This window comes from Pararge aegeria, chromosome 19 (genome assembly GCF_905163445.1).
Source record: "Pararge aegeria chromosome 19, ilParAegt1.1, whole genome shotgun sequence".
Classification (NCBI taxonomy): Eukaryota; Metazoa; Arthropoda; class Insecta; order Lepidoptera; family Nymphalidae; genus Pararge; species Pararge aegeria.
The window spans coordinates 14,929,714-14,954,966 of NC_053198.1; the positions used below are offsets into that span (position 1 = coordinate 14,929,714).

A 25,253-nucleotide genomic window follows, 5' to 3' on the forward strand; every position below is an offset into this window, starting at 1 on the left:
TTTATTAATAAAACAACGAAAAATATATGTTTGTAGGAAAATAATAATTACAAATTATAATTAATATTTACAATAAATAAAAAGAAATAGGTAAAATTATTTTTGTAATGGATGCAGTTGAAAGAACATAAGTGTCGTCACAACTCCCCCTGTACGCCTCAGTTAAAGTCGAGTTTCCGCTGCCACTGTGGCCACAAGAAATTATGATAGTATTTGATGATATCAGCATCACGTTCGCCCAATCTCTGCCTTATCCGAACCTTGCTCTCAATTACATCTTTTGTGCGATCTACTCGGAGAGATTCAATAGCGTTCTGTTTGCTTTTTTTGTACTATTGATGTAATCAGTGTGGAATTCCATTGGCATTTAGTTTTTTGTGGTAACGCTCTTGTAAAATAATAGCAAGATATTACGCTATAAAAACATCTTAGATAGTTAAAATTACTAACAATAGCTTGGTATTTGTGAGCTGGGTTGAGAAATCATTTGAGTTGACTGCGTTGGTTTGCGAGTTAGCATGCTAGATCGTGGATCACAGGGTTTTTTTTATAGCAAAGTGGCTACGACTTCGGTATATCTTTCGGGGGAAGCGTTCGATGCGCGGCACGGGACGGTTACTATCACTTGCCAATCCGCACTTGGCCAGCGTAATAGACTACGTCCTAAGCCCTTTTCGTTCTGAGAGCTGATAATGGGTTGATAATGATGATGATGACCCAAAGGGCAAAACGGGACCCTATTACTACGACTCCGCTGTCCATTCGTCTGTCTGTCTTTGTGTCTGTGATCAGCGTGATACTTAGTTAGCATGCTAGACAGTTGAGACGTTCACAGGTGACCTTTCAGTGGCCGCTATAACAACAAATACGAAGAAACAGAACAAAATCAATAAAGGAAAATTTTAAGAGGGCTTTCATAAAACATTCTTGGGTACCTAAACTTGGACTCTCTTTCTGGAGTAACTCTGGAGCTTTTATTGCTCCCTGGTACATATTTATTGATTCTCTAACAAATGTTTTGTGTTCCAGGCACCCCCTCTTCCCCCTCCTGGCGCTGATCTTCGAGAAGTGCGAGCTGGCGACGTGTACCCCCCGCGACCCTGGCGTGGCCGGTGGAGACGTTTGTTCCTCAGAGTCCTTTAACGAGGATATCGCGGTCTTCAGTAAACAGGTATGTACTTCTGCATTGTTATGATAACCTGGTAGTGCTGTTACATATTCCTTTTTTTTGTAACAAATTTACGGGACCAAGCAGTTGTTGCACCTGATGGTTAGTGGAAAACCATCGCCTATTAACATAGCAACACTGGGCATTCAAAGAACACGTCCTGCAACGTGCCGCCCTGTGTCCATCTACCAGGGGCGGAAGTGTTGAGCCTCATTTGCCTGTAATTACAACGGCAACGACGCCCTTCACACCGAAACACATCATAGCAATAATGCTGCTCAGCGGCAGAAAAAGGCTTACAAGCCCACGTCCTGGAGTATTCCTGTTATTAGATCAGGTTCTCAATAACTTGTACGGAATACAATAAAAGCTTTTTTTTATTTTAGTAATTTATACAGTCCTTTGAATAGTCAATTAACGTTTATTGTTTTACTCCGTGTTAAACCTATTTATATCTTAGCATTAATCTGGTTATCAAACATATTTCATTTTTCATTAAACTTAAACTATAGGTCACTGAAGACATGGCTGTACGGTGATATACCTTTGCGCGTATCCCTACGCGATTTCCCTATAATATTTTTTTTTTCATGTTGTCTCTTATTAAAATAACTCTCAAAGATTTTTACAAAAACACCGTATCCATTAATTCAAATTAAGTGAGGTATGACGCACATTCATACAGATAATATAAATTACATAGACATACATAGAAATTCATAATTATTAGTTATGGGTCACACAGGATTCATTAATCATAATCAAATTGTAGAAAACGGTTTTTACCTGTTTCCTAATATGAATCATCTAATATTCGATTGAGTATGAATCACATAATATTTGTTGTTCCCATAGAATCTTACCAAAAATACGGACCCAACAAAATAATGCAAAAATATACCCGCGGCAAATTCGATTCCATACACAAAACCCATTTAGAAGCGCCATACGAGAATTACTCGCGAAAGAGAGAATGCAGGACGGAATAACTTTGTGGCGACGCACCTGCCGCCATTACCCATCAGAATTAAAAAAAGGAAAAAAGCGCGCCAACGCATTCGGATATTAAAATGTCGCGCAAAATGGCGTACCGTAAATCAGCGGCGGGCAATTTCTTTGGACTTTAATAACTATATGTGTCAATTAAAAAACATTTTCTTTGAAAAGTGGAGTGATGTTTTATAATATTTGGACAGCTTCTAATGTTGTTATAGAAGGTAAAGTTACATTATGAGTTACATTTTTGTAAAGTTTACTCATTACTCAATAGTCACTAAGTGGACACTGTAAAAAGCTATATCTCAGAGAATTGCGTGGTAAGACAAAAGGCGAGGCATTTTTGAAGTACTGATGGCCATTGGAGTACCAATGTGTTTGAATTTGGATCTTGCATCGTAAATTACAAGTAACCCAAAACTAGATAGACAGACGACATTATAACATTGGATAGAAGCAGCCGTTACTTTGCGGATTTCCATGATATATTATGAAAATTATGCTGTGCGAAAAGCTGGAGGAGGATCTGGAGAGAAGAATCTGGATAAGAATAAGGAGAATCTGTTTGGTGTAATTTATACTTTCTTCAATCTTTACAGTCCACACCAAATAGATCTTCGGCGATGTACTCTCTACGCAAGTTTCACTCCGACATCAGAGCATCAATGAATAATTGTAAAGACTTAACAATTATTCTTCATCAATCATACAGATTCTCCTGCTTTTCGTGTAGTATAGCAAATTAAGCTTAATTTCCATGGCATTAAAGACGCAGAGAGTCTTTTGACTCCCGAAAATAATGAGCAAACTCAAATAGTGGTGCAGCAGTTATTGTTCAAGTTACGTTTATCGGGCTGAAACTATGTTAACAAGGCAGCAGGATGCATTGAGAATATCTCAATGTCTGCCTACACGCTAGTCACCACCCCACCCAAGGGTTCCCACTCACCCACTCTTCCCAAGGGTGTCGTACGAGGTGACTAAGGGAATATAACAGAAAACGGACAGCAGCGTTGGCATGCTAGGTCTACCATCTAGTGAGATCACCAACCCGTCTTTCCAGCGTGATGATTATGGGCAACAGCTCCCGAGGCCTTTAGTCCAGCAGTGTCCAGTTATATACAGTTTTGATTATGATGATACACGCTAGGTTGGTAGACTACATCAAACGAATCGCTGGCCAAAGCCTAGAAACCCGGGAGTTTGAAACGAGAGCATTCGACGTCCATTTGTTGATGGTGTGAATTCAGAAAAGTGATTAGGTAATGTCGATTCATGTAACGCAGTAAAGGGTAACAAAAGTGTAATTAGCAATGGAAAATCATTTATTGCCTCGGGTAGGCGTTGCGTTATTGATTGTTTACGGGCTACCGGTGCTTAACCGACATCGATTGCTTGCGAATCGTACGAAAATTAATTCTTGTACGCGATCGATTTGTCACGTTCCATTATAACCGCCGTGAAACCATTCGGTCGAAAACGAATTCATTAGAACTTTGAATTAGTTAACTTCGAAAAATACATTCTAAATGTGTGGTCTCTATTTTGTTAACGAGTTCAATAAAGGAGGAGATTCTCAATTAAGCTGCACTTTTTTTGTTTGCAACCTCCGAACTCAATCTACCTAATAATAATGTAAAGTATATCTTAAAATAGAAAAAAAAACTGCGTCTAAATCAATAAAAACAGATAAAATAAAATTCGTATTTTATTATGAATGTATGCTTTTATAATTATTTATTAATTTTAATACATCAATAATGAAAAAGTTGTAATGACAAGTGAGAAAAAATGGACTAGAATATTTCGTTTTGAAAAGTAGGTAGGTATTACGAGAAAAACCTGCGGTCCAGCAAAGTAATAAATATGATATATCACGTACCTAGTATTAATATACAAAAGACTGCCATTTTTTTATTTGGGTTCTGGCTTACGTCCGAAAAAAATAAACTTAAATCTCTTTCGCCAAGCCGTTAAACACCGCAACGAATGGCCGTAAGGAAAAATTAAATTAAATTTCCGTGAAAATCGAACATATTAAATTACAAAATATTAAATAATACAGAAGCTATAATATTTTACGCGGTGTATTTATCAGACATTTCATTACGACATTCTTGTAATACACAACAATGCAAATCAGCATGGTGTAACACTTATTATTTGAACAACAAAAAAGAGCTTAAATGGAGTCATTTTGTACCAATTCTGGCAACAGACCAACAATCAGGGACTCTGTAATTTACTTATAAATTTATTTAACCGCAATGTCTTTGTATTGCCATCTTTTTAACACAATAGCCTGAATAGGCGTTGACATGTTGCGGTGGGATGCAATTTAAAAAAATAATTCTGACGTCTTCACTGACATTAAAACGTCAAATATCGATTGCGCCGGCGGAAGTGACTCTGTAATGGCATACCATGGTATTAAGTTTCACTTTTTAACCTCACTATTTATTATTGATTCGTTATCTGTGACAGACGTAAATATAAACTAATTATTGAAATTACACTGTATTTATAGCTACAATATTGCAAGCGGGAGCTGACCTTTAGGGTCTTGGAGATAACTGTCGTCGATAACAGTCAGAGTCATGGAACTGACCAGTTACTTACGATTATTTATCAACATCTCACTGAATTAGGTTTGACGATATACGTTGTTTTTTTTTTTGTTACATTTGTGAATTCTGACGTCATATTTGGTCCGCATATAATTGTCCAAGCCCTGTTGTATACTAAAGCAGAATTTGCGTCTGTTTTCCTTGATTGCGTTTTTAAAACATATAGAAAAAATAGGTATCCTACTAGAAAAGTCCTACTTATCTCGAGAAAAGAGTCAATGAAAGTTTAGAATGAATTTTAAAAATCATACCTCTTCTGAGTTAGTTCGATCGAAGTCAAATCCGAACTACGGAAATGCTAACTTTTAGTTCAGTATCGAATGGATGTCAAATTAATAGTTGGTGATTTAGGATATAAATTGTTGTAGATTTTTTTTTTTTATTATTACATAAATTGTGAAATCACTATGGAGTGACAAGTGATACTGCAATAAAAATATCACTTTAGCCGATTACGTTGTAAAATGTCACATTTATCATGCGTCCGCGCATGTAACACGGACAAACGCTAATCGTTCGCCTTTTAATTACTCCAATAAAACGTTTATCGGTGGCGGTAGCACGTGAAATCGCAACAAAAAGAGACAAAAAATTCGGAACTCCCTCTCTAGAACACTCTAATAAGCAGCGTCCATAATTCATCGGCGCACGAAATAAATCATAAACGGTAAAGTGTTTATTTTCAACGTACTTAATATGTTATAAATTTATTTAAGTGGCGTGCGGTACGATTGTGGAGTGATTGATATAGTGTTCTGTGGTGATCGGCTGTTGGGATCGGATACTGTCATCTCTCGCTGTCATCACGAGAGCATGGCACATCAATGACGTAGTGCGTTTGCGTTTGCTGTGTGCGTTTATCGAACTCGAGTATAGCCTGTCAGTCTCTAAAAGCTTGATCTTTTTATTATCCGAGCGTCAAAGGTGCGAACTTGTTTATTATCGAAACAAAAACAACCCAATTATATGTCGAACGCTGGGAACGTTACAATATCCACTGTTGTGGCAACGTTGGCGTAGTTAGGGATATTATCTGGGTGGGCTGTGGCGTTAATGTACTGTGATTTTTTTTGCAACTGTTCAACATATTCTTACCAAAAAGGCAGAAGTAAATACTTATTTTAGTGCCTAATTTTATCCATCGAGCACGTAATAATATTATAATCTCGAAAGTAATTACCTTTTTTTACATTATTTGCGCATTCAAACCTCAGCACAAATATCGAAAAAAATTCTACAGGAGATGGATTGCATCCTGAGAGTAAGACATGACTACTCATAACCCTATCCAAAAACAAACGCGGCCGAAATTGAGAAAACAGCTTGTTTACTATCAAAACTAACAGTTGTTTATTTGGAAGATTTCACATTCACAATATATACGCTAATGATTTTTTTGTTAAATTTATGTAAAAGATGTTTACAAAGTAAGAAACCAAATAACTCATAACTATTATAAGTAATATTTAGATGGAAATAATTGATAAAGTCAACTAAAGAAAAAATGAAACTTTCGCGGCACTTTTTTTTGAGCACTATCTAAGGGGGGTCTGTACCCTCCCAGGCTCCATGTAGCTACGCTTAAGCGCTGCACCCACTGATATTAATCTTTGATTATGGATTGTACCGTTCTCTGAGGTGACACGTAATACAAGTTAACAGTGATACCGCTTCAACCTACTGACATTTAATAAATTTATATTCTGGGAATACTATTCTGAATCTTTTTCCACAAATACGTTTGAGGAAAACTATGGCTCTATAAATATTGTCAGTACGCAAGTTTAACAACGTTTATAGGGCGTACATACAAAAAAATGTAAACAACATTCTTACAAACTCTTATAGGCTCTACCTATATTTATGTTATTTCCGTGTATTGACATTTAAATAAATATATGCAACTATCTGTTACCCGTGACTCCGTTCGTGTTTATATTGGGTTTAAAAATTCCGCAGGAATCCTAAATTTTCCCGGGATAAAATGTATCCTATGGCAAAATATTTCATAGCAAAATTTTACCAAGATAAGTTTAGCGGTCAAGCCATGCATAAATAACAAATCCTATTTTTTTTTAATTCCGCAGGTAAGTAATTTATCAGCATCTTTACCAGAATAAATAATCCTAGTATAATTACAACGAAATTACAATTTTTAAATCTAAACAGTGCTTTTTAGAGAATATTAAAGTGGCCCTTATCGCTTTCATACCTTATTCTTAAGACACTCTTAAGACAAAATCACATCAAAATTTGGTTACTGCGTGTGACAAACAGTCCGATTCATAATATGAGTAGAGGTTTTTATATACCTAATACATTTTTTCATCAAATTATCAATCCAAGCGGTGCCATTTAAAAATATAAAACCTGCAATTAATATATCGCATACTATCAATAATGAGCAATAATTGCAGGAATCTTAATCGAGCGCCGCTGGTGTGATGATGCGTGCAGAAACTAACCGATTCGGTATTCATGACTGTGAAAAAACGGCCGTTTAAAATTCTTGACGCCCGTACAAAGTCACGCCGTTGTTTATCATTTTATTTTATAATTTATTGCAATTATATTAATAGCATTAATAATATATTTTTATAACTATTTGCGTGAGCTTTTTATTGTAATTAAATTAATAGAAAATATTTTATACTGTAGTACTCAAAAAGTAAACTGGTCACGTTAAAAAGGGTGTTTAAAATCCTTGTTACTTACACATTCAATAAATAATATAACATTTCAAAACCGGACACAAGGACACCTCTGATGAACTCTTTAGTTTATGGTCCATTTTATTTCAACTGTAGCTAAAAGCTATGACATTTAAAGCATAAAAAAAATATCTTGCGGTAACGTTAAGATGGTATAGTAGATTGCAAATCATTTTGCGAGGATCTAATAAAAATATAGAGAGGTAGAGACATTGATTAAAATCCGCAATATTTCTTTGAAATCGGTGTTGTTTAAAGTTGAAGATACAATGCAGATGTTTGTAAAAGTAGCTTACCTGAGAAACTCTTTAGTTTATAACGAGGTGCAGCGTTAAAAAGCTTTTATTACTACACGGTATCGACGTTGCGTGCTGGCTCTACAGAGTACAGTTTTTAGTGAGACTCACTAATTTCTATTGTCGTGCCGCTAGAGTAACAACCCCTTCAAACGCGGGGAGGGGATGAAAGCAACTATAAGTAACTCTGCAATAGTATAAGACCAGCGGGTCAAAATATTTTCTTTGGATGCAAGCGTTCCTAGTACGAATGCCCAAGCACATTGGTTGACTTCATATTGTACTTCCCATCTTGTAACCTATTCAGAAGAGTTTGTAAATGGTTCATTTATTGTTTAGAAAGAGTTTAAAAGATTCATTTAGCTCGGTTTATTTGCGGTTTAATTGCAATTATATAGTATGTTTATTACAAAGTTCATAGATACAAATTTTACGAGAAAAATAATGTTCGAACGACTAAAAAAAATCTAATTATTCTCTAAAGTTTTTTTAAATTAAAATTATCACTTATTTGTTGTTTTAATTTGGCTTTATTAAATAAAAAAAAAAATAATTATTTGACATTTAAAGTGCTGTTCTGTAATTAAAAAAATAATATTTTTGCATCGTAAGAGACCGCTATGCCTACTCGCAGACGTGTCACTTGATGGTGTTTTCGCTATAGCGTGACGCAACCTATAGACTCCACGTATTAATTAAAGAATTAAAGCTACTTCATGCTGTGTCTCATTTGTTAGAAAACAGCCATCGAATTGTATTAGCGATGATTAAAAATATAACCTTTACTATGACTTATAAAAGTAATGCATAATTATTATCAACAATATTAACATTACACTATGCACTTAAAACATTTATTTCCCATGCCATAATATTAAATAAGTAATGTTTTATGTACAGAACATTATACGAAATAATATTTAATTATAGTTTATGCAAGCAATTCATTTAGTTTTGTTTTGTTTAACTTTTTCTAAAAAAATTTAATGCGTTTTATATCTAATTTTGTTGTTTGGTCACACTTGAAAAATTTAGAAGTTAACTCTTAGTTTTCTACTGCTCATCCCTCATAGCCCTCTCTTCTATGAGAGAGGAGAGTTCTCATTTTTTGCTCTTTATTATATTTGGACCTAAGACCCAAAGAGCTAGAAGCGGTGATAGCCCAGTTTTTAGGACTTCGGCTTCGCTGTCGGGGGACGGAGTTGAAATCCCAGCACGCACCTCTAACTTTTCTAAATTATGTGTGTTTTTTTAAGTAATTTACATATCACTTGCTTCAACGAACAAGGAAAAACATCGCGTGAAACCCTGCATGCCTGAGAGTTCTCCATAATGTTCTTAAAAGCGCATGAAGTCCACCAATCTGCACTGGGCCGTGGTGGATTACGGCCTAAACCATTCTCATTGTGGGAGGAGACCCTTGCCCTGTAGTGGGCTGCTAAACGGGTTTATATGATAAAGAACTACGACCCACCATGCTGCTCTAATGTGGGTTGGCGGGCTAAGATATTTAAAAAACGCAGATGAAATCTCGATCAGCCAGTTGGTTATAACTAGTTAGGTGGGTTTCTATTAATTTTGCACTGTTAGTTATGATCATTTTTCCCACAGTCATTACGAAAGTGGTATTAAAATTACTTGATGTGGATTGCATGTTGGGCCAAGGTGTGAATATATGCAACTTACAGCGCGTTCCCGTTACACCCAACCGTCGTTATTCCCGTGCCGTCTAATCCTGAGATTGGACATTGCAAAAAAACGAATGAATGAACTTTTTAAACAAGAAATCGTGTTGATACCTTTACTACTTACTTACTACGTACTTACTTGTGTTGGATGAACGGACGGACGTTGAGACAAACAATAATTGTGCCTTTTTTATTATTTCTGTACACTCTAAAAACGTGTCTCTTTGTGTCGTATTTAGAGGTTAAAACATTACTCTTTTCGCACAATAATCACAATTAAAATAAACTGGAGCGTCTAAAAACTAACTGTTTATCTTAGATTCGTTTTCAGAAGTTCAACATGTACCTACCTAATACTAACGTGGCAATCCGCATTGGAGCAGTGTAATTAATGGATTTGAGCCCTAAATTCCACTCTCCTATTTAAGAGCTAAGCTAATGAGAATAATAAAGCATGAGTGCAAAAGGCTTAACTTAAAGTGTGCGTACTGTTTCTTTTTTACACTACAAGTTAGCATTTGACTGCAAGCTCACCTGAAGTGATGATGCGGTTTGAGATAGCAGTGAGCTAAATTGGTATCGGTTTCCACAACAGTCACCGGCTAAGTGCATTTCACTAGTGCAGACGAAAGAAATTTCAAAGACTAAAAAATTGCCAAATTTTCTCATTTCTTTATCGGACCCGGGACATATAAACCAAAGCGCACATCAATGCGGTCGGTCGGTCGTCTGAATGTATCCGTATATCTAGTACAACGGAAACACGCTCTTACGTTTTACAGCACGAATAAATGAATTCTAATAATATCAATTAACAGTATAATATCGGTATTTGTCACTGGTACGCTAATGAACGAATTGAGTTTACAACCTCTACACTCGCGGCCTTGGCTTATCGGGAAATGATTAATTGTATCAAATAATTCATTCGGGATCGTATTCGGTACAGTTAATACCGTTACTTTATCAACAGCCTGTAGCACGAGGAACACGTCACAGGGCATGCAAGGAACACATCCCCTTGATTGAGTCCCTCAACCTGAGGCGTAGGTGTCAACAGTGGCGTGCGCTTCATACATGCACAAAAGCACTGCCTACCCTCAAATTTATTTATCACTTGTATAAGTGGAGGATTTTTGCCTCTATAATTTTCCTGCTGCATGCATACCCTGGTAAGAAACCCATTGCACGCCACTGGGTGTCAAGCCTTAGAACTGTATGATATGCAGGTTTCATCCCGATGTCTTCCTTTGGCATACGTTTAGTCTATAAATTACCATTTTACAGTCTCTTTACCATTATGTTCTCAAAGGTGTTTGGAGTCCACCAATCCACACTGGGTGATAGTTTTGTGAGTTACTCAATGTCTTAAAGATAGAGGAACAATGTTGATTTGAATTCCGAGAGTTAACCCTTATTTCTTGGTCGTTTAATATAAAAAAATAGAACAAGGCATTTACATATTAGAAAATTTACAACAATATTTAATCTATGCAAAAATGCAGCTAGAGAGCTTAGGCGATTTTTTAAAGAGGTGTCCCACAGGATGTACCTTTCTCTCCTAAGCTATTCTTGGTGGTTTACTAAACCAGAAAAAAATAACACCACGTTATTACAATGTTAAACCTTTTGCTTCCCGATACCAGACGTGGCATGTTAATTAAAAATATCAAATTCCTAGTACATGTTCTGCAAAATATTAAACGATGCGTGCTTAAACGTAATGCTAGTATGCACGCATCCTTTATTTTTTTCACTTTTACCAATTTACGTAACACTGCACGTTGTAATCGTTTAAAATTATAATATTATTATAACATAGTACCCAGTAACTAAGTACTTAAGTTAATTACCAAGTACCTTCACTTCTAATTGAGTCCTATTGATATTTAATTTAAAGTACACAAACATGTCTTTTAAAGCCAGCTGCAGTTATTTAAAATTCAGATACGTTACGAAATTCAATAAAATTTTATCGAAATTGATTTAATTTCTTCATGTCTCGAGGCAAGAAACATAAATCCTCACTCATATTATAAATGCTACAGTTTTGTTTGTTTGTCCTTCCTTCACGCCCTAATTAATCAACCGATTAATGAAATTTTTAGCATAGAGTTAGTTAGAAGAACGGTGAGTAACATAGGCTTCTTTTTATCTAAGGGAAACCAATTGTTCGCATGGGATTAAAAAAAAATCGAAGTCCAGTCAAAGAACGCGCGCATCAGCTAGTTAGCTAGCTCAATAATTTTGTTACGACTTGAAAATCACTTGGACGTTTTAATCTGTACTCAATGAAGCTAACTATAAAAATAAAATGGTAGTAAAATAAATGTGTTGATCAAAATGTAGAGTCAGGTGAAAAAGCCCAGCGTTTCACCAGCACTTGAAGATTATTCTATTTGCGGCTATCTTGATTTAGAAAGCCGACTTACGCCACAATGCTTCAGTCATCCCCGATCCGACACCGGCGTCTGTTTACAATCTAGGAATTTAATTAATTTTCAACCGATATAAAGCCATATTTCGCGTGCAAAACTTATATTGAAGACTTGTAGTTTACCTCGCAAAATTTTATGTTTTTACGTTTTAAAGTATCTTAAAACATAATTGCAAAGTCATCTTTCTCAAACACTTTTGATGAATAATGTCAGTCCCAAGGTGCTGGAGTTGCCTTGCACTGGATTGTAGCATTAGTAAAAGTGACAGAACACTTTAGCTGCAGAGCAATCACTACTTGATTTACTTGGTGACCTTAACGGTCTGGTAAGCTACTGGAGTGCCTTAAAAAAGCTCTATATACTACAACGAATGTAAGCAGCCTAAAAACATGCAAAAATGGATGCAGATCCACGAACAGAAGGAGAAGAAAACTCCAGTCTGGTGAACAAACAACGACGTCAAAAGAGATGCATGTCATAAACTTAGTAAAACCGTGGATAATTCAGCATACCAAAGGCCAAAAAAGCCACACTTCCATCGATATGATGGCTTGGCGATTTTGACAGTTATTTGTAGCTTCTCTTACTATAGTAGTTTAGGATATGCATTGATAGTTTTTTTGTGTTTACATTGCACTCGATATGATTGTCCCAAATAAACGATGTTTATTTTTTTTGTATTTCAACGTGTATTCAGATGAAGCATCCACACCACAGATAATGCGCGGCTGTATAAGAGCAATCGTTACTCTGTTTACATCTGTCCGCGTTCCGTTCCATCACAATATATTGTTAAGGGATTTGGACGCGCAATTTAAGTCTCTTTGTCGCGATGATCCAATTGGGCGTTTTGGCGCGGAAATAGAATAAATAATGGCGGACAGCCCGCAGCTGCGCTTGCGCACCGATCAGGGTTGACGCTTATTATCATACGTTTACTGTAGTTAGCATTAAAGTGATCAAAGCTAGCAAGTTATCAAGAAAGTTGTAAAATTTGGACAACCATAAACACTCATAAAATATAATCTATGCCAAATATTTCTCTAGAAAGTTACTTCTTCGTTTATGAAATAATTGTTGTATTCAAAACGAGTAGATTAATTTTATTTAGCAGTTTAAAAAAAGAGCGGACGAAGATCGAATAAAAGATGGAGATGCACGTCGCTGCGTGAGATAAAAGAACCAAGACGTTTTACGAAAGAAAGATGCGATGGTTGCTGTGCTAGAACACGTGTTACCATTGGATGATAAACTCAGGCAACGTGATAATTATATCACGTCATCGTTCGCTATTCTGGTTGGTCTATTCCCGCTCATCTCAACTCCTGTCAAATCGTACCACTTGCATTTGATAGGTACTACAGTGCGTTGCCTCGTACAGCCACTTGTGGAATTGTTTAATATTTATTGGCGACCCTGATTCATCATTAGCCCGGCGCGCCAGAGTGGAACCGCAATACGATACGTTTTTTGCGTCCCGCTCGCACGCAGTATTCGTTTTTTTTCGATGCACCGCCGATTTCGTTTTATCATCCCCATCTTTGCCATTGAAGAGATGAGTAGGTACATTTAAATCATAACATATTTGACTTTGTTCAACAGTTTGTTGTTATTTTAGAGATTACCATAATCTGTTACAATATAATTTATGGATTCCTGGTAACCGCTTATTAGGTTTTCTGTCACAAAGTTCTTAAATGGTGTGGTTTTAAGCGAAATTTCTATAATCTGGTCTGGTGGGAGGTTTTTAAGGTTACGTGCCGCTCAGCAATTTAGCGTTTGAGTACGATATAGCGCAGAAACGTATTTATTGTGAGTATGGGTTTAATATAACTGCCATACTCCTGACAGGCTAGCCCGTTATCATCTTAGACAGCATCATCACTTACCAGTTATTAAGATTGTAGTCACTTACAACTTGTAATGGAATTAAAAAATATCAGCTGTAATTCTTGTTAGGATATCTTCGTAGGTCTATGGATTAGTGAATTGTCATTTTTTTTAATTGCCACAGTATAAATTAATAGTAATACCGACCAAAATGTCGTAATGAATATAAATTTATCAAACACACGGTTACCTATAATAGTCACGTTATGTAAGCCAAATACCAGTTGACCTAGAAATTTCTCAGTTCCAAGTAACAAAAGATGGCCGACGAAGATATGGGAGTAAGACATTCAATTGACGTAATATCTAGATTTATATTTAGTACCTACTTTATGCAGAAATAAATGCATTTAAACATAAATTCCCTCAAAGTTCTTTGAGGTTTTCTAGCGCAGTTTTAAGAACCTTACTAAATATTAATTATGAAATTATTAAACTCACATTATTTGAACCAATCTCAATTTAAAGTACATTGCGGATCTGTTTGGTGTGAAGTATAAAGATCGCAGAAATTATAAAATACAAAATACAGATTCGCCTGCTTTTCCGCGGAGCACAGCGACAAATCTTTAACTAGATTTGTCGTGCTTTTTTAACACTTTACGCAGCCACCGAACACCACCCAATTTTAGGAGCTATCACGGGACATATAAAAGTACTGCTAGGAAATATGCTAGTGTGTACGCCGGCCGTTTGCGTACAAAAACGCGATGTGGTGGAAGTCGGGTGGCGCGGCGTGTCTGCCGCTAATTGAGTGGCTCACGCTATCGCATGGTGCAGCCGGGCTTCGCAGCCACCGTTGATATACTGAACTAGATAGGTACACTACTCTCTTTAGCTACGTTATACGTGATGCGGTGCCAGTCTAGTGGTTAGGACTTCGGCTACAAGTTCGGGGGCAGACTTCGAATCCCAGCACGCACCTCTAAGTAATGTGCGTTTGGAGGAAATTTCCTTGCTTCAATGGTGACGGAAAACTTCTCGAGACAACGTGCCTGAGAGCTCTCCATATTGTTCTCAAAGGCTTGTGGAGTCCACCGATCCGCAGTGGGATAGCATGGTAATTTAAGTACGGCCTAGACCCTTCTCATTGTGTGAGGAGACTTGTGTCTTTAGGGCAATGGTATGCTTCGTAAATGCTCGAAAGAACATCAGAGGGCTTATTGTTAGATTATCTACTGATACAGTCGTCACTACCACGCCTCTTCATCTAATAAGAAAACCCTTGTAGTGGAGTAAAACAAATAATGCTCTTTAGTATAGCATTGGACTGTTATAGGCTTTAGATGATGATAATGGTATATCTTCGGTGGTTGTATATCAACGACCAGTACACAAAGTTTATAAGCGAATTCCCTTAATAACGCGTATTTATTTTTTCCCGAGTCAACGACCTGGCTTGCTGCCGGTTTAGCAAACAATTTATTGGCATTCCGGTGATCTGCATTTGTTTTAGGCCCAAATTATCGGGACCTCCTAAGACGGTATTGGTGGGTTTAGGACTTTGTTTTTAATGTTTTATTTTTCATATTCATCAGGTCTTTTATTGAATGCCATGAAGATAGGTACACCTTTCTTTTTACCTAACATAAAAAGCGGTGATAGCGTAGTGGTTCTGTCGACAGCCGATTAGCGCAGTGGGCAGCGACCCTGCTTTCTGAGCCCAAGGCTGTGGGTTCGATTCTCACAAATGGAAAACGTACGTGTGATGAACAATGTTTTTCAATGTCTAGGTGTTTATCTGTAAATTGTAGGTATTTATGTATATTATTCAAAAATATATTCATCAGTTATCTTAGTACCAATAACACAAGCTACGTTTACTTTGGGGCTAGGTGGCGATGTGTGTATTGTCGTAGCATATTTATTTGTATAATTGTTATTTTTAAATAAACTAACCAAGGTTCCTAATTGTACATAACACATAAAAGGGGTTATGAATATAAACAAACATAGCTATAATTCTCCCACAAGTGCAGAAGGGAGCGTCGGAATTTCTGAGGGATCGCGAATTTGAATCCACCAATGGTAAAAGCTTGGGGCCGCTATTGGTCAGAGATTTCGCCAAATTTTTAATATTAACTTAACACAATTTGGTATTTGAAATTTCAATTTTGATATCTTTTTGTAATATAAATAGAAAAGTCCACTATGCACTAAACTGAATCGGTGATAGCCCGGTTGGTAGGACTTCGACTTTACTTTTGAGTTACGTGATGAGTTCGAATCCAAGCACCTACCTCTTTTCTAAATTATGTGCTTTTTAAGCTTAATATCACTTGCTTTAACGGTGAAGGAAAACATCATGAGGAAACCCGCATGCCTGGTGTGTGGATTCCACCAATCCGCCCTAAGCCAGCGCGGTGGGTTACGGCAGTAACCCCTTCCCATTATGGGAGGCGACCCTGAAAGTGTATATCTATCTAAGTATCTATCTATGTAAACTTCGCGTTAAAACACATAAATAAAATTGTATCATGCGCCGTAATATTATTAATTAATATATTTTTATTTCGCTACGTGTCACACTGGCGCGATTAACAGTCCGTTTTTGGCAGAAAGCTCGCGCTGCGGTCCAGACGGCCGCGCAAAAACTCGCCAGCCGACCCGACTCGGTATGGCGGTTTTTTGCGCCTGCGACAGAAAACGCGCGATAAAAATGGACGCCAAATGAGTATTAATTCGCACCGGTTAATAATGACATAAATACACGGACCGGCAAACGTAACTTTACCGGTTCAAGTAGCGCTGTTTTCTACGTGACAATACTTTTTTTGCGCGATTTTGATCTTTATCCGTTTACGTTCACATTAGTTCCTGATTTTCCCGCACACTACTTTGTTTTGTAGTGTTACAAATTACAACATCCATAGACTAGCCAACTTTTAGACGACTATATCATACTAGGTCAGGTAGGTAGGTCAACTAAAAATTTAAGTATCCGCAATTTTAAATCTTATTCTTCAGCTCTTACATTAAATCCTGAATGCAATTCTCCATCTTCAACTGAACAGACAGATATTTGGGTTGGTTCACTAGTCGGCCCGACTTTAGTGTCACCAACTGACTATGTGACCATGTGTTTTTATAAGGATTAGATTAACGAAACTACGTTAATCTAATCCTAGTACACATTTTATAGAGTTTCAAATATCCAATTGCTTAGCTGCTTATTTACCTCTATTATAAATTTGTGACTACGCGTCAAATGTGTTTTTTCGTTCAATTTTACACATTCAATTAATGTAAGTAGACACTTAAAACAATAATTAATTACTCAAAATGCAAATCCATTTATTATGTCACCGTAGCGATTTGGGTAGCATAACAAAAACTGACCCGATTGTATCATGTCGGCAGCCGACATGTTGGCATATCTGTAGAGGTTATTCTACTAGGTCCGGCCATTTATACAGGTTGATTGTGATTTTTTACCCCACCCACTATTACGTGTATCGCTTCTTGAGAGGAAAACGAGATTGATAGAGTGATTGGTTTCGTATTGATAGATGAATTCCATCGAGGTATTCGCTGTTATGTTTTTTTCACGCGTATTTCAATTGTAAAGCACTTAAAGAGCTTTTGTTTACGCGTTTAATATTGTTCCTTCAATACTTTTTAGCTTGTAGGTACTTATATTTGCGAGATAAAGTTTATAATGCCATTTAGAATAGTCGTGGTATTTAAAAAAAATACTGCTTCCACTTTTTTGGAGGAGACTTTTAAACAAAACACTATTTTGACTTGAGCTTTATGTGCTTGAGCTTACTCCTAAATATTCATCTGTTTTTAAGATTGAATATGAGAATGAACGAAGCCGCTGTTATTGTTGACCTCAGAGAAAAATAACGAAAATGCAAATTCAATAGAATATTGTTAAAGTTTAACGAAGAATGATATAAAAAAAAAAATTAGTAGACACGCATCATATTAACACATTTGGACATAATTTCCTGATTATTTAATAAAAAGAGTTACTTTATAAAGTAGTTTTGTAGTAATACTATCGGAACATCCTGTATAAGCAAGTAATTATAAAAGCTGCGAAGGCATTCCAAGCGACACGTAATGTCGCCAGATTTCTTCACTCCTAACCGACTTCGCGAATGAACACCTATTTAACTCATTATGAAGTGTTAAAGTCATACAATAACATTTTGCTGGATTATAACCTTGTTTGCAAGTTAGTTGTACTTCAAAAGACATTGCAAATAATTGGTTGCATATACATCCTTACTATAAGATTATAAATGCGAAAATGTGTTTGTTTGTCTGTGCTTACTTCACGCCTTAACTAAGCCACCAATTTACTTGATTCTTGGTACAAATTTAGTTGAAAAGATGGAGAGTAACATAAGCTTCTATTTATTTTAGGATAATGGTAAATTTTCAAGGGTTTTAAAAATAAAATTATTATTATATATTTATTATAAAATTACTATATTATTTAATAGTCAGCGAATTTCCTTTCGAATTTCCTACGATATGAAGTGGGCTATAGTGCCGGTGAAAGATCTGTCAAAATCGTGTTAGCAGTTCTGAAGACATCAAAACTGAGGGTTATGCTGTCATTGGCATAACGTAGGCATCATCATCATATGAACTAATCATCGGCCCACCGGCTGTAGTCCACCACGCTGGCCCAGTGCGTAGGCGGACTGGCTGAAACGTATGCATATTGCTCGATGTTTTTGCAAAATAAAATTTTAATCAATTTCTAATGATAAAAAACGCATTATCAGGTATCAAAGTTCGAATTTCCCTCAAAAGGGGCGGTTACTAATAACTTTTTAATACTCTCTGAATCAATTTCAGATATCGATGTCATAAATTAGTTTTTTAATCGTTTCCCAAAAATCAGACATCGTCTCACCATTAATCGCCTATCGATCTTCCGGGTATAATTTCCAAAAAGGAAAAAAAACACTCTTTATGTATTTGACAGCGTACGGACTAAACCCTCTGTTGACAGAAACCGGCATAATTTGGCACGCCACAGTGTACTTAACCCTGCAAGTGCTGGTACGGGTTTGTAGGTCAATTTATTTTGGTCCTCGGTCTGATAGACCAGTAGAAAATGACACCTCCTCCGCTGCAATTTGAAGGACACTAGAGGTCTACGGGTCGCGAAGGGTAAATAAGGGTGGATAGTCTGTGGGGGTGTGTTACGACCAGTCACAAGCAGCTGACGTGGATTAGGGTGTTTTTACCTACAAATATGGGGTAGGAACGTTTTTCGGTGCCTAATGTTTATCAATTGTATGGTAGATGTGTTTAATTTTGTCATTAATTCAAAGTGAATGAATTTTCGCATGACTTAATGTTGTTTGTTTTTCTTGGGGCTCAGTTTTGTGGGAAGCTTTCGGTTCGACGTTAAGTGATTTAATAGTTTGCTCGAATTAAATGTTTGTTTTATAAGGACATAATTATAGGCTAAATTCCTATTAACGAGGGACTAAAATATTTTTGACGTATCATGAATGTTCTTGGTACCTAATGTACACCTTTGTGCAAAATTTCATTTAACTCTACTCATCCAATACCATGCGATTGCATGACAAATATCTATACGATTTCCACACTAATATTAGAAATGGGAAGGTGTCAATGTAGATTTATTTATTTCTACTTTTTCATTCTTTAATGCAGTATAGATTGGCTATATTTTATCAAAACTCATACCAATTTAGTTTGGTGAGTAGTACATCTTTTTGTGACAGAGCCCGTCGCGGAAGTACCTACCGGCACCATGCTTATTTCTGCCGCCAAGCTGTTCTGTGTTCCGGTCTAAAGGTTACCAGTGTTACTACAGACACATTAGGCTTAACACCTACGCCTAAAGTTGATGGACGCAATGTAGCACTATGTACGTCGTGTTCCTTGCATGCAATGCGAAGTACTAACTGCTCTGTTTATAGACGATGGTTTTGCGCTTACCGTCAGTAGAGTAATCGGCTTGCTCAGTCAATTTTTACTTAAAAATCAACGTAGCTACAGGTAAATCCACTATCTAAAAAATACGTGTGTGTACTTTTGTACACACGTTAGAAGTTAATTAACTTAACCTTAAATTTTCGAAAAGATTTTTATCTAATTTGGCGTAACAAGATAAAAATCTTTTCGAAAATTTTATCTTTCGCTAACTAATAGAAAATGGTATTTAATTTACTGAAAGTTTTTTATAACGCATTATCTAGTTAAATAAAGTTCATTTAAAAAACTTCTCTAAAAATAGAAAAAGGTAATTAATACATTGATAGATTTATTATAACGCATTACCTAGTTATCTCACTATCGGAAAAACAAGTTTCATCATTTAAATTTAAGATTTTTGTTTGTACAATTGAATCAATTAAATCACCGGAATGAGTCCGCAGACTTTGACAATTCAAAGTGTACAGTGTCAAACCTTTTATTGAAAAACAAAATTGTTGACTATTAGTAACTTCAGGCTGTCGGTTTTTCGTGAAGATGTGCGCGCGCATCGTAAAAATGTACTCTCATCATTATTCCCTATCGCGCCAAAAGAAGTAGTATAACTTCAATAACAGACATACCATACCTATCTTACCTTACTTAAAAAAATTACAGCTTTAAATGACCGAAACTATTGGAGGGTTAAGACTTGCATTGATTGATATGTTCATTGCTATTAATTTATGCATCGACTCGGATAAAAAAGTAGGAATTTATTTCCATCTAGAACGCGGCTTAACTACTTTTTACTCTAACCTAACGCAACAGTGACTGTATTTGTATGAATTAATTGTATGAAAGGAAAACAATTACGGGTCTACGTCTAACCCCCTTTGCTTCGGCATATAAATTTACCCCGATCAAGTACTCTATAATTTGAGGACCTAGATAATTGGCGATGTCCTTAAAATGCTATATAGTCTATGTCGAAGCGATCAAAGACTAGTATTTTTTAAATTAAATATTCTTTCTGTGGCTGTATAATTAGGGCTTTCATTTACTAGAATATTGTATGAGTTATTATTAGCTATGCGTCGTTATAATTATTCGAATACAATTAAACTGTCCTGTTTGATTATGTATTAATATTATTTGATTTGTACTATTATTAGGTATCTTAATTATAATACTGATAATGTTTTTTTTAAACTCACTTAGGGGTCCTAACACATGGGATTTTGGTTTTAATATTAATTTCAGTTTTTTCCTTTGTTTGAGTTGCACTATCTTGAGTATAGCTACTGACTTCTCCGTCAAATTATATAATTGATATAAACAAATAAATTAAATTTGATATACAATTAACTTCCAGCGTGGTGGAGTACGGCCTTAACCCCTCCTCATTGTGGGAGGAGACCCGTGCCCTGTAGTGGGCCCGTGATGGGTTGATGTGATGATGATGATAATGATACAATGAACTTGAAGCTTATTTTGCTATACTCCGAAAAAAGCAGGAGAATCTGTACAGTGTACTTTATAATTTCTTAAATTTTTACACACCACACCGAACAGATCTTCGGCAAAATACTCTATCCGATATATAAATTTGATTTGATTTGCCTTCCTTTTTTTGTGTTACTACATAAATATTTAACATTCTTCTGGATCTATGATTTTTTGATTTCCGGTGGGTATGGTAAAAAAGCAACGGTTTATTCAAAGGAGAATCAATATCCCGGAATTGTGGTAAATTTCACAGCAAAAAGATAGACTTGAATTTTCTAAAGTCTGTTTTTGTAACAAAGCATATTTGTATTTGTATTCGGTGTTAAGTTAACCCTCAAATGCTCACAGCGGGGTCAATTCGTCACGGAGCAACGTTATTTGTAGCAGATCAATCAAGATTAGGTTATAATTCGTCCAACCCTTCCGCCCGTCCGCGTCGGTCCGGGGGCGCTGATTGTTTCATCAATGTGTCGATGATTAGGGGTTAGTAATGCCGAAATCTTGTAATTTGTTTTCGGCGCTACCCCAGGCTTACCCCTTGGAAGATATTTTGGCTACTTGGAGTTTGTTTTGGCTACTTGGAGTGCATATTTAATTGATACATCGCAATTCCTACTTACTATTTCAACATATTATAGTCCCAAGAATGCACATAAGCAGCGTAGTTAAATATACATGCCTAAATCCTTAACCATATTTTTTTATCGTGCTGGAAAGCTGAACCACTTGGTGGATCATATTTCCCATTAAAGCGGTAACTAGCCGCGGCCGAAGCCGTAGTTTTTGCACTCATATTTCTCAATTGTTAAATTAAACGCAGCAATATGAAATCACATTAATTTGTGGACATATCAAAGCGTCTCACCACACAAACCCCCGAAATATCAATATGCAAATCCTTCCATCGATTTTCCCAACCCTTTTAAGGTATTAACTTTTAAAAATTATATTAACAAAAGCCGAAACACATTCCCGACCCGCAGATAAGTTATTAAACATTGCACCATTACACTTTAATTTCTGGCCCGGCGGGATTTAGGAGGGGCGCAGTGTGGAAATTAAAAAAAGGTACGCACAATATGGGGTCGAATTGCGAATGAGGTTTGTTATTCATAAAGTGGTGCATAGAGCATTTATTCCTATACAAACAAGACTCGCACGCACACACATACACTTAAATTGTGCATACGGCATTGCAGGGTTAAGGTGAATGCTCCATAAAATCCATAATTCATTTATAAGAATAAAATTTCCAGAGTAGCTCTGCACGTTCCTATAAATGATCGCGTAAATTCAAGATTCAGCTAATACGATTTGAATTATTTTATGGTGTTAGATAAACCTTAATTCAAAGGGTGATCGATTTTGGAACTTAAACTTCTTATTGTCTCGCCTAAATATCTTGATGAGTACGCTTTATCTACTGAGATAACGCTCTCAATTCGCAGATTCTTCAACGCCTTTGATCTCGTGGTAAATTGCGACATCGTCTAGATAGGAAGCATCGAGGCAGTACATAAAGGCTTTGTAGGACCTTACCACTTAGACTAGTAAGGGTTCTTTATTGCCTGCTCTAACCATACAACTGTTCAATCTAAACCACTTGGTGCGATGCGATGGTGGAATTATTTCGGAAATGATGTAAGTAATGAGTAATTACGGATTTTTACAAACCCCGTGGTAACTGTTTGTTTTTCTGTGATAAAATGTAGCCTATGTTTCTCTACAAAGTCTATGCCAAAAGTCAAGTTGATTGGTTGCTTTTTTATGGCATGAAAGAAAAAAAAACAATCTCATTTATAATACTAGTAAAGATTTAATTTAATTTTACTCTCTTAATAAAGTGCAGTGTATTTGTGCTTATAATGTTTTTTTTTTCTTTTCGCCGTTACTCGTTAACTTTATTGCTGAAGGACGCGTTCGTTTTTACGAGTATAGCCAGTATTATCTGAGAGTGGTAGGTCGGTTATTTTACCTAATGTCCCCAGAATGCCTGCCACCCTCACCTTAAGCAAAAGTATTGTTCAATTACTACCTCGCAGTGGCCTATCCGGCCTCCGCAGCCATTTTTATTTGTTCTGTTAAACTTTTGCGTTGTTTAAAATTTGTTTTTTCCACCGTCAAAAAACACTTTGGGTCTTGTTTATTTTCAAATCGAGCGTGCGCGAGTGCTCTCCCAGTTATAAACACGGCCCGTTATGAATACATTGTTTGTTTGTTTGTTAGCTCCTTAGTGCGGTCATGGAAATATCAAGGGTTAACACACTGCTCTTCGTATTTCGATTGCTTTTATGTTTGTATCGAAGCCGAGTGTTGTGTGAATCGTTGGTAATGAAAACATATATTTTTTTCGGATCTCGGTGGGTAATTTTCGGCTCGCGTAAACATTTGAGTGTTATCTACATGTCGGATGCAACTTCTAGTTCTCTGAGTGTGTTGCTAAATTAGGGTGTAATTGGAACGAAATTTATAAAGCGAATTGCGGTACAAATTAACTAGTTAAAACCGTCACGTACGGAAAAGGCGTTATGTTCCTTTCATTCTAGTTCTTCGTAGCTCGGATATTTTCGCCAAAATCTCGCTGCCATATTTGCCATATTCCTTTGGTTAAATCAATAATATTTAAATTTGACTTTTCCTTAATAGTCTGAGTGGAGTATCGCCACTGTACAGGTTTTTAATTTGTTTGTTTCATTTAGAAATGCAGTAGATTTTCTTAATGCGTTTCTAAATGCCTTATTCACTTTAACTTCTTCAGTTAAAATCGACTTGACATGACTAGACTTAACATGACCATGAAAAAACCTTTCATGACCGTTTTAACCGATGGTAAATTGATTACAAACCAATATACCTACGCTTAATGTTCGAAGAAGTTTTGAATAGTTTAAATATAGAGAATCCGCACGTTGTATCCCATTTAGCAAAAAGTCTTGATCCATATTTCAAAAGTGGATTAATAATAAAAAAACATATTTACAAACAAACATCTGCCTTTTCGCAACGCATTAATCCGAGAGGCCGCCATCTTGGATTCTACAAAAATAATCCATCGTTTAGATTCATGGGTGTTTTATAAAAACCCTCCGATCCCCTGCAGCATGACAATGGGTGTCTTTAGTATAGGAAATTGTTATTCATAACTTTGTACAGTTAAATAAATAATAAATGTATGGGACCAGATACGTATGCCTAAAAAATCTATATGAATGTAAAAAAAATATAGAATTAAAGACCAGATAGTAGAGTTTTTATAGCTCTTTATTTGCAGCGCTTAGGAACGCACAAACTATTTCTGATAGCGAATCTTCTGTTTTGAAATATCATGTAGTTAAGTGTTTTTCTTTGAAATAAACAAACACAGATTTTTAAATCAAAACAAAAGAATAACATAGAAAGCTTGAATTATCGGTCATAACATTATCATCATCAAGATAGCCTAGCCTATGAATTTCCCACTTCTGAACACAGATCATGTCTCTCATAGTATAGAGCACAAATCCACTACTCTGCTACAAAACGAGTTGTTGGGGTCTAACAATAATTATAATGACACATTAACACCGTGATAATCACGAGGACTAGTAACTCAACGTCTCGAGGCAATTTACAAATTTTTGGCATGACCCGGGAATCGAACCCATTACCTCGTGAGTTGAACATACTAACCACCAGACAAACGAGGTTGTCATAACATAGCGCCACTATCTAAATCGTCAAACCAAAACAATATTTAGTGGTCGTGTAATGATCGCCATAACTTGCAGTGTATTCTACCTCAGTGGCCCGGAGTGAGTCATTATGCACCACCTTTACGACCCCGCTTAATTCCCGCCAACCCTCTGAGCGTTAATGGCCGAAAAACTGACCTTCTGGGCCAAAATTACCCCCAAGGGGCCGGTTAAATGGCCAACTAACGCGATTGAAGTGTTGCCGTGCGAGAACGCGTGATTTGCACTGTTTAGCTATCAAAATACTATCAAAGCATAAATTTAATGATCTCATTAATGTTACCAA

The 25,253-nt window shown here is 36.3% G+C and overlaps 1 protein-coding gene across 2 annotated transcripts in view; it reads left to right on the forward strand.

Moving 5' to 3' along the window:
* The window catches only part of LOC120632277 (homeobox protein homothorax), a 461,602-nt gene that overhangs the window by 37,006 nt on the left and 399,343 nt on the right, over positions 1-25,253 (forward strand). For both annotated transcript variants that reach the window (XM_039902101.1, XM_039902102.1), the window contains exon 3: positions 1,030-1,171. In XM_039902101.1, coding sequence (XP_039758035.1) covers positions 1,030-1,171 — 142 coding nt within the window. The remainder of the gene's footprint in view (positions 1-1,029; positions 1,172-25,253) is intronic.